This window comes from Perognathus longimembris, chromosome 1, assembly GCF_023159225.1.
Source record: "Perognathus longimembris pacificus isolate PPM17 chromosome 1, ASM2315922v1, whole genome shotgun sequence".
In the NCBI taxonomy this organism is placed as follows: Eukaryota; Metazoa; Chordata; class Mammalia; order Rodentia; family Heteromyidae; genus Perognathus; species Perognathus longimembris.
The window spans coordinates 56,884,535-56,900,571 of record NC_063161.1 but is presented as its reverse complement, the minus strand read 5'-3'; the positions used below and the strand labels follow the sequence as shown (position 1 = coordinate 56,900,571).

The 16,037-nt window shown below is 43.4% G+C and overlaps 1 protein-coding gene across 3 annotated transcripts; it reads right to left on the bottom strand.

Annotated features, from left to right (window-relative positions):
- Nucleotides 1-230: 230 nt before the first annotated feature.
- Slc38a2 (solute carrier family 38 member 2) lies at nt 231-14,434 on the bottom strand. Of its 3 annotated transcripts, XM_048365819.1 has the most exons (16): nt 14,147-14,431; nt 12,773-13,008; nt 11,922-12,003; nt 11,657-11,772; nt 8,572-8,645; nt 8,364-8,456; nt 8,199-8,280; nt 6,375-6,457; nt 5,649-5,707; nt 5,392-5,559; nt 4,814-4,893; nt 4,615-4,715; nt 3,480-3,604; nt 2,718-2,862; nt 2,528-2,625; nt 231-936 (listed from the first exon to the last, which is right to left on the bottom strand). In XM_048365819.1, exons 2-16 carry the CDS (start codon nt 12,886-12,888, stop codon nt 838-840), a joined length of 1,521 nt encoding a protein of 506 aa, XP_048221776.1. In that variant the 5' UTR covers nt 12,889-13,008; nt 14,147-14,431; the 3' UTR covers nt 231-837. The 3 variants fall into 3 exon arrangements, with proteins under 3 accessions (XP_048221776.1, XP_048221786.1, XP_048221796.1); XM_048365829.1 differs by lacking the exon at nt 11,657-11,772 and having other exon boundaries at nt 14,147-14,434; XM_048365839.1 differs by lacking the exons at nt 11,657-11,772; nt 12,773-13,008; nt 14,147-14,431 and having other exon boundaries at nt 11,922-12,013.
- Between the last annotated feature and the right edge of the window lie 1,603 nt (nt 14,435-16,037).

The window sequence follows — 16,037 nt, the reverse complement described above, 5'->3', positions numbered from 1 at the left end:
TATTGTGTCCATCCTCACATTTCAATCTGAATAAACCAAATTAATTTGCAGACAGAATGATGAACAGATTTCAACCTGACTCTTTAACTAAATTTCAATGGGGAAAAAAAAAGCTCCTAATTCATAGTTCAAGGTTTGTTACATCATTTTCTCTAAAAATTATTTTGGGTAAAAAAATTATTTGGTTTATAATGCCCACAAAAAAGGCAAATCATTTCATAATACTAATATTTGTTTTTAAATACCAATGAAGTCATTTTATGGAATTTATTGTCAACTGTTTGTGGATAGAATTCAAAAACAGAAAGCAATTTCTTAAAAGTAAAATAGTGCTTCTGAGGTCTTGAAGTATCTTTTTCTTTTTGGTACAAAAAAATAAGCGTCCTCCCCCCCAATGGTTATCTCAATACTTTACTGTAAATGAACATTTGTTTCTCACATCGAATGGTTCCATTAGGCACATTCAAGTAAAATCATAAAATATCCAAGTTAAACAATGACACAGCCAAACATGTGGCTTCATAAAAGTTAAGAGTCTGTCCATTCTCTGGAATGGAATAAAATTGTCACTTCCCTTAACCCGAGACTCGTGGTTTTGTTGTCAATATTTCTAACATACAGATTAAGTTTCTCTAAAAAAAAACAACCAAAAATAATAATAATAAAAATTTTTTAAAAAAAGAAGTTCACTTATTCTGCATCCAGAAGAACCAGCGAGGAATCTGCACTTCTAAAGGAAGTGAACGGAAAACATCAGGTGAAATTCCATAGTAGTTGAGAATTGACTCAACACTGGCGCGTCATCCAAGGGATGATTCTGAGTTTCAGTGGTACCAATTAGGGGCCACCTGCTGGGGGGTTGTGTACCCAATCCAGGACAATCAGGGCCATACTTCCAATCATCACTACCACACCACTGATCAGGAAAAGCAGAGCCTGCAAGAAGCACAGAGAAAACACATCAGCAGGCAGAGGGCAAATGCAAAACACCTCTCTACTGATGACAGTAGTTGATGTGTTTTACATGTCTACATAAAAACATTCCTCTACCTGTCCAAGAGAATTATTCAGAGAAACATGTTTATACCTTCTATGCCCTCGGGGAATTTTCTCTTTGTATTCGGTTGTCTCAAATATGAAGCAAATTTTCTTGCTGAACAAACTTTTTTTATACAATTTAATTTTCTGTGTGTACAAATCAGAACTGAGGCTTTAACTCAAGAATCTGCACACTGCCCCTAAGCCGTTTCACTCAAGGCTAGTGCTACCACTTGCAGCTCTTTGGTGCTTAAGTGGAGATAAAGAATCTCACACACTTTCCTAGCCACACTGGCTTCAAACAATCCTCAGATGTCAGCCATCTATCTAAGTAGCTAGGATTACAGGCACGATACGGGTACCCAGCTTCAACTGTTTTATACAAAGCTGGTATAGCATGTGTTTTTGAGCTGGTCCTGGGGTTTGAACTAAGGGCTTCTCACTCTGGCTTAGATTTTATGCTGAAGCTCTACCATTTGAGCCACACCTTCACTTCTGACATTTTGCTGGTAAACTGAAGATAAAAGTTCTTGCATTTGTCTACCTGGGCAGGCTAGAACTCTGATTCTCAGATCTCAGCCTCCTGAAGAGCTGAGACTATTTGCAATTTTTAAAAACAAAAATTGAATCACAAAGGTCAAACCTAAGTCAACTTAAGATGCAGCTTAAGTAAAAAGCCAGGTCTTCCTGAGACATGAGTTACGTCTTCCTCTATCTCTCTCCAATTACTGACTGTATAATTTGAGTCTAGTAAGATGGTATTTGTTGGTTTGTAAACAAGTGCTTTTAAATTAGACCAGAATGGTAGTGGCACCTTAAGATGACTGAAAAGCAGTCTTTTCCCTAAATATTGCCAGCAGGATTTTGCTTTCAGAAACACATTTTGTGGTTCACACATTATACTGTATGCAACCAATTCTTGTTACATGGTAAATACACAACACTGATCCTGCTTTGAAGACTGCCAAATCTCATTCAACTCAACTATTCTTGTCTTTTCTACACTTCATGTCTACTCAAGTGACACACAGGAGGCTGGCAAATGTTGAAGGTTGGGTCAGTACTTTTATTATAGTTCTCTTTATCTGCAACTTTCTTGCAATGAAGTACTTGGACGACAAGCTATATTATTCTCAATCAACTTCCTGTCAAGTTTATTATTTCTAAACTGTTTACTAGGAAGTTCAACAGTGAAACTGTAACACTAATAATGGTCAGAAAAAGTAACACCTGTAATTCCTAGATACTGAAGGCTGAAATCTGATCATCTTGAATTGAAGCCACTCTAGGCAAACAATAAGAAACTCTTATCTTCAATTAACCAGCAAAAATCCAGAAGTAGAGGTGTAGCTCAAGTGATAAAGCACCAGCCTGTGAGGCCCTGAGTTATAGTCCTAGTACAAAAACAAACACCTAACATTAGTATCAAATGGGAGAATCTGAGTTAAAGGGCCATTCATTGCTGGTTTTACAGTTGTTTTTCACCTACCCCAATCTTCTGTACAGTTTTCATTGCTTCTTTCTTTACCAATTTGATATAGAAGGCAGATGGGAGGATAAAAATCAGCATAGCAGCTGCCGATGCACCTGAGAAAAACATTTACCGTTTCTTCAGTATGAATATGAATCATTTCTTTTCTTAAGCGTTTCATAGCTCTAGCATTTGAACCCAAACTTACCAATGAAACCAAAGATATCTCTAATATCTGGGACAAAGATGACAAGCAAGTTGGTAAATGCCAAAATGCACAAGGTAATGAGACTATGCCTCCACCAAGTGAAATCTTTTGCTGCACACAACAGTTGTGTCACAGAACTCCGGATCTGGAAAATAAATAAACATCTAGTTTTAAATAATGCAAAGATTTTTCCAAATGACAGACTTTTAACTGAAACTACAATTATTTTATTTTTATTTGTTTTTTTTTTTGCCAGTCCTGGGCCTTGGACTTATGGCCTAAGCACTGTCCCTGACTTCTTTTTGCTCAAGGCTAGCACTCTGCCACTTGAGCCACAGCACCACTTTTGGCCATTTTCTATATATGTGGTGCTGGGGAATCGAACCGAGGGCTTCAAGCACTCTTGCCACTAGGTCATATTCCCAGCCCAACTTTAACTATTTTAAAGAAAAATGGTGCCATCTCCTTAGTTATAGAACCTTACACTAATCTTTATACTGGTTGCTCATGCCCATAATCCTAGTTACTCAGGAGACAGATCTGAGGATCATGGTTTAAAACTAGTCCAGACAGAGAAATCTTCCAATTAAATAGCAAAAAGCTGAAAGTAGAAGTGTGGCAACTGGTAAAGCCCCAATCTTGAGCAAAAACAAGCCAAGTGAAAGAAAACAAGAGGTCCTAACTTCAAGCTCTAGTACTAGAGTTTATGCACGCGCACACACGCGCGTTATCCCTACTGAAAGAGCAGGTAGTCATACTTACTGGAAAAACAACCACTGGTACTGTCAGGGTGACAGCCATCAACACAGCCAGACGAACAATAAGAAGAAGAACATCAGTTTTCTTGACAGAAGAGTAGGTATGAAGTAATTCTGGCTCCACATGTTCTAAGGGGAGAAAACCAAAAAAGCTGTCAGTGTGCAGTCTTCTCTGGGGACCAAGTAACAAATCTAACACAGTAAAATTAGTACTAAAATTATTAGCTACTCATGAAATGCTATGAACTAAGAGGCCAATAAGATTAATCCAGAATTACAGCTAATGCAATTAAACTAACATTGAAGGGAAATTTTTCTAAATACCAAGCACAGATTTAGCCACATGGCCTCCATTAAAAACAACAGAATCAAAAATAGCTAAATCCGGGGGCTGGGGATATAGCCTAGTGGCAAGAGTGCCTGCCTCGGATACACGAGGCCCTAGGTTCGATTCCCCAGCACCACATATACAGAAAACGACCAGAAGCGGCGCTGTGGCTCAAGTGGCAGAGTGCTAGCCTTGAGCGGGAAGAAGCCAGGGACAGTGCTCAGGCCCTGAGTCCAAGGCCCAGGACTGGCCAAAAAAAAAAAAAAAATAGCTAAATCCCATGGTTGGCTTAGTTTGTATGCGTTGTACAGTTAGGTGATGAGACTGGTACGATCAATTTATCAGATGGAGGCAAGGACATTACATAAACATGTCCTGTAACCTAGACTCTAAAATTTGTTTATCAACTATACTACAAGGAATTCTAAATGTGATCTAAGCCAAATCAGACTGAATTTTTAAAAAGTCAATCTATGTCCAACTTCTAACTAAGCACCTGTGGCTCACGTCTGTATTCCTAGCTAATCAGGAGGCTGAGATCAGGTTTGTAGCTCAACCCCAGACAGGAAAACAAAGTCCATGAGACCCTCATCTCCAATTAACCACCAAAAAGCCAGTAGTGGAACTGTGGCTCAAGATGGTAGAACACTATCCTTGAATGAAAAGTCAAACAAAAGTGTTAGGTCCTGCGTTCATGTCCTAATACTTGACACCACACACACATATTCAATTTCATTACATTATTCTTTAAAAAAAGAAACAAAACCCTAGAAACAGCCAATTTAATTAAATGATTTTTTTTTTAATTTACCATAAAATGTCAGATATCCGAAGAGGGCAGCAAACAGGTACATGAGAAACATGGCAAAAAACGAAATCTTAGACACGTTCATCATTCTCCTCCGGCTTCGGCTACATAAACCCAAAGAAAAACAAATACATTATCTCAGCAGTACTTATAAAACAAATGTCTAGTACATTCCAAAAATATGTATATAAACATAAAATACCCTTTCAGCTCCTCATAGATGGGAAGAATTGCAGGGTGGCAGACGAAAGAAAACGTCAGAATTGGCACTGCATACACAGTCTGCAAAAAGGCAAGAGTCTACTTAATCTCCTGATGTAATATAGTGCTGTGACTTTCTCAGCCATGCTTCACTGCATCTTAAAGCCTAGAACTAGCTTCCCTCCCTTCTCCATCATCTATCTATTCATTACACCGTGTGTCCCTGAGTTGTTTTTTTTTTGTGTTTTTTTTTTTCCTCAAGTCTAGAGCTCTACTGCTTCAGCCACAGCTCCACTTCTTGCTTTTTGGTAATTGAGGATAAGAATCTCTGGGACTTTCCTGCTGGCCGAAAATTGTGCTCCTCCCTGAGTAACTAAGATTACAAGCATGAGCTACTGGTGTCACTGTGACTATTTTCATTCTAATGTAAAGACCCATTTGCTTCATCAGTTGTCAACAACTAGCTAAATTGTTGTGTATTTTTTAAAAGACATTTCCTTAACCTTAGAAATTATTTTAAAGAATCTCCAGTGGGGAGTTTCCAACTTTCTTTCCCTAAATTTTATAGATTACAGTTACCTGAGAGTTGAAGATAAAATATCGAGGTTTGCAAGAGTCAACTCCTGTGACATTGAAGCCCAATTCAGATGCAAAAGCTGTTGGGTGCGTTAAGGTGTTGTTCATTGTTTCATTAAGTATCAAAGCAAGTTCCAGAGGACAAGGAATCTCAAATTTCTTGCAGATCACCTGAAAACATATTTCATTTGCATTTGTTCAATTGAACAGTGTGAGAAGAATTATAAAGAATATTTGCTACAGAGATAAGGGGTACCTACCACAATCAGAAAGAACACCATACACAATAAGGAAAGGCCACTGGTATACCCCAAATATCCTGCAAAAGAAGAGGAAAACAAACCACCATTAACTAAGGGCAATGTGGGGAGGACATGGGGCAACTCAATTCTTCAGATTTGAGGTACTTCCGAATGTGCCATAATGTCCAATTCTATTGAAAGGGGTGACACAGACCAAGATATATTGTATTCATAAACTGCTTTGTGAAATGCCAACTCAATTTAAAGGTAGTTGTAAAAGAAATAAAATGTAAAAAAAAAAAAAAAAAAGGAAAATACATTTCTAATTTTCTTTTGCCAGTCCTGGGACTTGAACTCAAGGCCTGAGCACTGTCCCTGGCTTCCTCTTGCTCCACATCGCCATTTCTAGCTTTTTTTCCTATATATTTGGTACTGAGGAATCGAACCCAGGGCTTCATATATATGAGGCAAATGCTATACAATTAGGCCATATTCCCAGCCCTACATTTCCCTAATTATTTACCAATCACAGGCCACCAACAACTGTCGCGGAGGCACCCTGGGTCTTGTATACTAAGATTTCTAAAGGGAACACTTAGGACCTTTAAGCTACCAGGAGTTTCTAATAAGAGCTAACTAGCTGGTGAGGGTGGTATCAACTGACTTTGCTCTGGGCTGCAGGTTGTCTATCAAGTGGTACAGGCTCTAAGCACAGAAAAAAGAGGGGAGACAAGAGTTACTCACCTAAGTTTCTTAGCAGCGACAAAGGAAGAATAAGCACCAGTGACACCAACAAAACCAAATAGTCTCCTTCGAGATACCACTCACTGAATTAAAAAGAAACAAAAAACGAGGTCAAAACATCTTATAACAGGATTCATTTTCTAGAAACACTATCAAAGTAAACATATGAAGAAAGAACCATTTTGATCCCAGGTGCTGGTGGCCCACGCCTGTAATCCTAGTTAACTCAGGAGGCATATCTGAGGATTACGGTTTGAAGTCAGCCCCAGCAGGAAAAGTCGGCAAAAGGCCAAGTGGTTCAGTGCCAGCCTGGAGCTAAGGGACTTTGCTAAGGACCTGAGTTCAAGCCCCAGTACTGGCAAGACACAGAAAAAAATAATAAAGAACAGTTGTTGAGACACTAATTTTTTTAACTTTGTATGCTAGATGAGTATGTATTCAGGTTTTCAAAAATGGGGTATGGAAACAGTGGGACTTTTGTTGTTTTTTTTTTGTTCCACTATTTGCCCTGGGAAGAGAGCCAGCAGATTCATAACATGAAATGCTTCATAAAGGCAAGATAGGAATGCCAGGCACAAGGCTACATTGTGAAGCCAGTAAGCTTATCTTTAAAAATGTGCGCCAATGGAGTTATAGCTTTAAGCTTACCATTTGTAATAATATACTTAACATTTGTTAGCAAATATACTTACTAATAAGCATTTCAATAAGAAATGTTCTCATACTTAAGATTGAAATGCATAAGGGAAACCCCTAAAAAGAAAAACAAAAATAAATCTCTAGCACTTAGGACTTATGTCAGGTTATCAGTTCTAATGCCTTCATTCACCCAGAGATATTTCTATCACCACGTCCCTCCAGAGTAGGATTAAAGGCATGAGTCACCACCCCTATTTGAATTCTCTTTTAAATCACTATGAACTTGAATGAATTCCCCAGGATTCACTTTGACAGCAGGGATCCCAGAAAACATTCCTACTTAAAGATGGTTAGTGGAACTGAATTCCTAAAGCCCATAACAGAGAGAACCAAATAAGTTGAAAAGTAAACCAACCCGCTGTTTACTTTAAATTGAAAAACAAAACAAAAAGAATAAACCTGCGAGACCAATGGAATGAGTAACTTCGCTAGAAAGAGGATGGTTTCTACTTTATAGCATGGCTATATATTTGCTGATATTCTGCATTAAAGATACATCAAGGATTTTGGTTGTTTTTTGAGATAGGGTCTCTGTAGCTCAGGCAACTGTCTGATTCCCTAGCTTCAGTGGAGATTATACAGCTGTGTGCCACCACACCTGACATATTAAGTTTAATTAAAGTTGGAGCCAGGCACTATTGGCTCACACCTGTAATCCTAGATATTCAGGAGCTCTGAGGGTCTTGGTTCCAAGCTAGCCAGAGCAGAAAAGTTCCTGTGACACTCTTATCTCCAATTAGCTGGAAATGGGGCTATGGCTCAAGTGGTAGTGTTAGCCTTGAGTAGAGGTTCAAGCAACAGTGCCCAGGCTGTGAGTTCAAGTCCCACAACTAACAACAACAAAAATAAATGGGATGCAATTTAAAGCTGTCATCTGAAGTTCAGTGTGAATACAGAGTGACAGAAAGTTCTAGAAAACTGTTTTCACACACAAGTGAACTATTTTAGCTATCTAATATTCCAGAGCTATCTTTGTTGTTTTTGTTCTCAAAACTCAAATCCATTTCCGGGGGAATTCTTGGTTGATAATTTCTTGAAAATCATTATTTGTCTACCTGACAAAATATCCGTAAGCCAGTCCAGACCAGGAACTGTTCCTTATGAGCACCCTTACTTAGCACCTACCCATTGGACTCTCCAACTTTCATTAATGCCTTGATCACCAAAGGTAACTCAGATTTCACTATGAAGAGGTAGCTTGACATAGCTGGAGGGGAAACATAATTAGACCATTACAAGATGCAAAATGAGGCCTTGTCACCTTAAAAAAAAAAAAGAATAAATCCTTACCTCCAATGTTCTGCATTGTGATAGATCCAGAGGCAGCTAGCTTTCCAACCATTCCAAATGCCTTATGCCCCAACTGCTCATATGATAAAGTCCCTAAAATAAATGAGAACACAGAAACTTCATGAAGGAAGCAGTTTTGTAAGAGGAAGGAAAATAATGAAAAATAATTACTGTATATATATATATAAAAATCAAGAACACGACATACCTCCTTCATTGGCAGTCTTTAAAAGGAGATGTACAGAATAGAGGGAAAATATTGACACAAATGTCAAGAGAATTCTGGTGAGAAAAGGGAAAGGCACAGGGTTACATTATACATTACAATTACAGAAAGATAACTAGACTTGTTTCAGTAACATTAAATAAGAATCTTGTCTTATTTGTGTCAAAATGATCTCCAAGGGCTAGTAGTGTTCCCTTCCTGCTATGTGGAGTTAATATCAACTTCATCAGGTGAGTTGCAGTATTAAGTAGTAGGAGGAAGGATTCACTGTGTCAAAAACAGAAGTAGCTGAAGAGCGCAATGTCACAGCAGAGCCACAAGAGAATCTGGTTCTGGTACCCATAATAACTATCTATATGCCTGCATTGTCTGTTTTTCATTTTGTTTTTTGCTTTATCTAGATTTCAAAAAGCTATCTTAATCTAGAAAGTCATGGTTAAAAAAAATCTGCCATTAAACCCAGTCACAAGACTTCTTGGTGTGAAATTCAATTATGACAGGAAAGGTCTCCAAACCACAGAATAAAGGGGCAAATGGTACTCTCATTTCTAGTGTCAGATACTAAAAAACCTTGTTAAATAGCAGTGAACTGATTCTACACAGCACCATGGGGAGGAAGGCAGGCAGCTAGCTCACTGTGTTGCAAAAATTAAGCAGTATTTAGCTGGTGTCAGTGGCTTAAAACTGTAATTCTAGCTGCTCAGGAGGCTGAGACCTGAGAGCATCATGGTATGAAGCCAGTACAGTCTGAAGTCTGAGATTCTTAACCATCAAAACCTGGAAGTGGAAGTATGGCTCAAGTGGTAGAATGCCAGCCTTGAGCAAAACAACTAAGCGACAGTGCCCAGGGTCTTAAGTTCAAGCCCTAGTACTAGGCACAACAAACAACAAAGCAAAAATGCCTGTGCTAGACCAAGTAGGCCATTAGCTCCAGTAAGCTGCCCCTTACCGGGGGGTAAGTCAAGGGAAAAGAAAAATGGAATTCAGGGCAGGACTAAAAAAACTCTTTAATGTGACTTCTTTTTCATCCCCACTCCTTCCAATCATGCAAGTCAGGTCCGGTGGTGCATGCCCGTAAGGGGACCGAGGGGGAAGGATTGTGAGCTTCAAGCTAGACTCTTACTATACAGTAAGTCCTTGTCTCAAAAAGAAAAAAGGGCATCCCCAGGTACCAGTGGCTTATAATATGAGCTACTCAGGAGGTTGTGATCTAAGGATCGTGATTCAAAGCCAGCCTGGGCCAAAAAGTCTATGAGACTTTTCAGTCTCCAATTAACCAATAAAATGCAGGAAAATACAGTGGCGGCTTAAGGTGGAAGAACACCTTGAACAATAAACCTAAGGGGTGGGGTCCAGGTCATGAGTTCAAGTGCTAGTGTAATTACACAAGGGGGAAAATAACCAAAAGGAAGAATAGAGTAAAAAACAATCAGGGGAACTTAAAAAAAAGAAAGCACTATCACAATCCTTCATGAGTTTTGATTCTATGTGGTCAATCTGCACACAACATATATTGGAATATACTGGTTTAACTGAAAATAAGTGAACTCCTTCTATGTCTTACTCAAGGGATAAGACTGAGGGACAAAGGATTTCACAGCTTTCGTGGTGACTTTCAACTTAAGACAGGTTCTACTTAAGCTGGAGTGAGTGATTTAAGATAAGCAGCCTTGTAGCTTTTGCTCCATCTTACCTCTAAATACAATGTAAATACAAGATGAATAAAAAACTCACGCAATCTCGTTATCATTTAGCCATTTATTAAAATGGTTAAACACAATAAATTCAGTAACATCAACAGTTTTGCTTTCACTTGTGACAGTTGCCATTTTGTTTCCTTCAAATCCTCTAGCCACACTTTAAAAATGGCTTCTAGTCCTGATACCAACAGTTAAGAAGGGTTTCAAACAGTGACAGAACTTGCCATTCAAGTTTCCCACTAAAAAACTTTGAAATTCTAGGATCCTTTCTGTGTAAATACCTGCCTGTCATCTTAACCAAGCCCCATTGAATCCTGCCTTCAGTTCTCTGAGCCAGGCTTAAAGAGCCTCAGTGTGGAATTTTTCACAAAGTGGTGATTTGCAAAGGTGCTTTCCTTTTCATGAACATTCTATCTTGCTCAAGAAAATAAAATTTGAAACCACACCAATCAGCTAACAAAAACCACATCAGTCACAAAAGGGACAGTTGCATGCCCAATTTTCCTTATCTGTGCCATGAGCACATTAAGGCACAGGACAGTCCACAGGTACTTAAAGGTAATGGCTATAGCGTAAACACCATTGAAAAACACATGCTCAGAACTGCATGTACTTTGGTGCCTTTCCCATCCTGCTGGGAATAGGGGTGGCTGTTTTCATATTCTCCAAATAGAAAAGAAACCCAAAACGGATAAAAATCATTATACCTCCAAAATACTACCCAGTTTTTATGCTGGAAAACAACAGGGACAGCTAATTCTTAACTAGGCTAAATGGAGGGAAAGCATTTAGATCACAGAGCTGAAAGGAGTATATTTGAAAAAAATACCCAAGAGTAAATTACTTCTGAGTTACCTAGAAAATTATGACTCATTTGTCCTAAGGCAAACATGTTCCAGGAAAGGTAAATATCACATCTCATACCTTCAGAATTATATTTTCCTTATGCATGTTAAAGAGATCATAGGTCCTAGGGAAGAACTTTTCCATTTAACAAAATCATCTGGAGGCATTTCAAGTTACTAACATTGTTTGGTTTCTCCTCAACCAAAAGAAAGTCTACTGTTACCCTAGATTTACTGGCAGCTTTAAAAAAAAAATTATCTAGTTATCTATTAAAAGTTTTTAACTATTTGGGCTTCACCTGTCAGTTAAGTAATACCGGATATTCCCTAATTGGCTTCCTTGACATTCACTGTACAATATGTAGCAGAATAGAGATTTAGCTGTGTCACACTTTTAATGCTAAACAACTGTTAAGTCAACTATGTAAATTAAGCCACTTGTAAATTCAGTTTCTGGAGCCCAAATACTACATTTTAAATCATTAACTGCCCTGCACAACAGACTCACTTACACATACTTACATAAAAAGAGCAATTCCAGTATTAGCCATGGCAAAAGAAAGCCCAAGGATTCCACTGCCCACAATCGCATTGCTCAGATTAAATACTGACATTCCAAAGGAAGTAGTACCTGGATTCTATACAGAGGGAAAACGATAACCAAACATATAACAATAATTAAATGGAGAACACCAGCTTTGGGCAAGTTAGATTTGAAATCTAAAAGTACAACTATGCTTTTTACTCCACAAAGCCTCAGACATATAAATGATAATTGTTAACTTACAAAGTCTGATTCATACTTCTTCTTCCCCAAATTTGATTCAAGTAAAAAGTTCTGGTTTTCAGGATCAACATCCACATAATGGCTGTAGAGAAAAAAAAGATACATACATAATTTTAAGTTGTCTTTCTCAGTGGGACATAATTATCTTCTTTTGTTTTTGTTTTGTTGGTCCTGGGGCTTGAACTCAAGGCCTGGGCACTGTCCTAGAGCTTCTTTTGCCCAAGGCTAGTGCTCTACCACTGAGTCACAGTTCTTCCTGCTTTTTCTGAGTAGTTCACTGGAGATAACAATTTCAGGATTTTATGGCCTGGTCTAGCTTCAAACCCTGATCCTCAGATCTCAGCCTCCTGAGTAGTTAGGATTACCAGTGCAAACCACGGGTACCTGGCTAAAAATTATCTTTATAGACTACAATGAACTATAAATTGTGCTTCTTTAATGCTAAATAAAAAGCCGCCTGCTACCAGTTATAGGTCACAACTTCTTAATACATGAAAGCTATCACACCTCACTTACTGGGACCATACTAAAACAGTCACTGCACTAACTGAACAGCTAGGACTCTTCCAAATGCAATTCAACCAGAACAGATGCACTATCTTGGGTTAACTATCAGGTGTGTGAAAGCTTATCATTTTGTGCCCGTACTGGGGCTTGAACTTGGGCGAACTTTATCCTTGAGGATAGCGCTCTATCACATGAGACTGTTCCACTCTGGCAGTAGGATTAAGTCTTGCAGGCTTTTTTTCCTGCCCCTGGGCTGGCTTCGAACCAAGATCCCCAGACCTCAGGGGCATGAACCACCAGGGACCCACTTCTTTTGGTTTTGCAAAGTGCCCAACTTCCCCCACCTTTTCAGAGCGGCTTGCTTGGTGGGGTAGGCGTAGTTGAAGTCGCTGTTGGAGCTGTAACTGCTGCTGTCCTCATCGGGGGAAATATTAAACCTCCCCATTTGGGTTTTCTTCATGCTGAGCGTCGACGGGAATGAATCCGGGCGCAGCGGAGCTCGGCTGAGCCAGAGAGAGCCGCGCAGGGGGCTCCCTTTTGTCCTTGGCTGAAACGCAGCGGGCCCCGGAGGCGGCTCGGCCTGAGAAGGTAAGAGGCGGCGCGTCAGGACCGCAGCGTCCGCCCCGCCGCCGGCCCCGCCCCCAGATCACGTGACGCCCGCCGGGGCGGGCGCCGCGGCGGCTGATTCATCCCCGGCCAGGCGAGTGGAAAAGTACCAGCCGCGCGCGAGGGGCGGGGGCGCGCGCTAAGGGCGGAAAAGTACCGACGGCGCGGGGCCGCCACCGCCAAGAACAAAGATGATCCTACCGCGGTGCGGCGCCCGCCCGCCCAGGACACTTCGCCAGAGAGGTTGTGCACTTCACCCTCTCCATTGTCCCGTCCCAAGGGGCGGACGGGGAGGCTCGGCTCCCGCTACACCCCGGCCGTCCACAGGCACGCCGGGCACACACACACCCGGCCCTGGCATCGGATAAGCAGGCGTGCGCCGCCACCCCTCCGCCAGCACGGGGGGCACAGCGGTCCCGCCCCGGCCAGCTCCTTCTGGCTTTGCGCCCCCCGGGTGGAGCAGTGCCTCTGCGGCAGCGCAGCCCCCCGGAGACGGAGGGGAGGGCTGACACCGCTCCTCCTCTCCTCCCGAGTGAGGGGTGGACGGGGAGACAGAGCCCCCTCGGCTGCCCCCCGCCCGCGCGCGGGAGTGGGTTTGTTTACACGCGCACCCCCGGGCCCCGCACACCCCCACCCGAGTCCACAGGCGCGCGGGGCGCCGGCGCCCGCGTCGCCCCACCTTGCTCCTCCTATACCCGGAAAGAAACTGATGCAATATTGATCGCCGATTGTCAAACGTTCCTGCCCCCCCCCCACGCCAGTCTTCCTCAATTTGGGGCTCTCCGTTACAGGGAGAAGTCCACCCACGCACGCTCCCAGGACCCCTATAATGAATGCAAATCAAGTCACAAGACTTGCCGCAGCGGAGCCGCGGACCCGGAGGGCTCGACTCCCCTCCCCCTCCCCGTCCAGCGAGGTGTGCGGGCGCCCGCCCGGCGATCGAGGACCTCCCCACGGTCCAAGCTCCGGGACCGGGGCTCCCCGGGAACACCCGCCCGCCGGCAGGAAGCGGGGCCCCGCGCCGCCTTCCCGCCGCGGCCGCTCCCGATGCCCTCCCCCTCCCGCCCGGGCCCGCGCCCGCCGCACCGCACCGAACCGACGCCCCTCGTTACCTCGGTGGTCTCCTCGCACGGATCCAAAAATTAAAAAAACAGAAAACTCAAGAAAAATGTGCCCGATGGGTTGGTCTCAATGAAAACAAAAAAAAAAAACAAAAAACGTTAAAACGACAATAATAACAAATCTAAAAAAAAATCCCTCCCCCTACATCCAACAACAGGCAGAAAAAAAATAATTTTAATTTAAAAAAATGGTATAAATTGCCGCCCCAATCCTCCGAGGTGTACGGCGTCCCGGAACGGCGCGAGTGTGCGGGAGCGCGTGGTCAGGCAGTGCGCGCGGCGGCTCCGGGGAGGCTGGCGGGCGGCGGGGCGGCGGCGTGGCGCGGTCTGGAGCCGCTCGGGGAGCGAGCGCGGATTATAGCGGCTCCCCGCCGACGCGTCAGTGGGCGGGGCGCGGCCTGGGTGCCCGGTCTTTGTGTATCAACACCACCTGGGCCCGCCCCCTGCCCGCCCAGCACCGGGAGCCCCGCCTCGAATCCCACCCCCACCCGCCCGGCTCTCTGTGCTTCTCCAGGCCGCCGCCAGGCGCCCCGACCCCCGGGTTCGCGCCGGACCCCGCGGCGCCTGGTGCATGGTCTGGGGGGGGCTCCCCCGCGTGCGTGCCCACTCCCGTCCCGCCGGGTGCCCGCCACACGCAGCTGAACCCGCATCCACTCGAGGCTAGCGAGGCCGGGGAGGCGGTGTGTAAGGGATACAACCGAGCCCTCCAAATTTTTCTTTGCTGCTTGTGATTTTTTAAAGATTTACATCGGAATAGTTCTCGGGCAAACTTTAATCCCGGCAGCAGTATTATCGTCCCCCCCCGTATTATAAGGGGGAGGGGTCCCTTTCTATTCGAAGTTCTTTTCTCTTTGCACCTAGACCTGGGTTCAGCCATCCAAATGACCCTCCAGAGGTCCCGTTGGCAGCCACGTGGCGGGATATGTGTTTTGGACAGACGTGGAAAACGATTCCAAAGAGAAAAGGGAAGTAGGAACTTTGAGGGGATGAGGGCATGGGTTGGGGTTGAGAAAGATGGGCGGGGGGGGGGGGAGAAGGGGCTCTAGGGGTGACACTCATCAGGTGCATTGTGCTCTATAAACTGGCATGTTGAAATTGAAACCCCCTTTGCACAACTACTTAAAAAGAAAACCCTGTTTATTAAGGGAGGTAAACTACATTTGATCAGCAAGTGGGGAATCAAATGAGGAGGTCGAGCTCGGCGGCCCAGCTCTCCTGAGCCTTCCTAGAGCCTGCCCCCCCCCCCGCCCCTCACCCCCAGTTTTCCTTCATTCCACCATCCCACCCCGATTGGAGAGAGTGCTTGTTTTCTCAGTTCGTCTTTTCCTGACAGGCATTCATTCCACTGGGGCGCTGCAGGGCTGGAAAGCTAGTCCAGTGCTCTCTCCTCAGGCTGGTTCTTGGCTTCCAGGGTGGGATGAGTCCAGCCAATATAGGGAGTTTAGGGGCCCCCTTTGGAGTGAAGTGCCTAGGCCTGCCCGGAAAAGCCTGAGCCCTTCCCTTGCAGGAAACAAAAGACCCCCAAGGAGCAGAATAGTTGAATGAAGGAATAAACAAAGTGACCTGCTGATCCCTTCCCTTTGGAGACGTGGAAGACCTTGGGCAGGGCGTAGAGGAAAGGGTTGGGTGTAATTACAATTTTTGCTTTCAATGTTTTCCTGAGGAAATCTGTACAGCTGCCTATTTCCGTGGCACGTGAGACTTGGGATGCCTTCAACCTGTGCCAGTGCTCTTGATTGACAAGGGGAGAACTCGATTTCCCCTTTTATTATCACAGTTTGTGCTCCCCACCCCAAACCTTCTATTCTGGTCAGACCAGTCATGCTGAAACAACAGTCTTGCTTTAGTGCCAAACGTTTCCCCTCACCCTTCTCAAATGCCA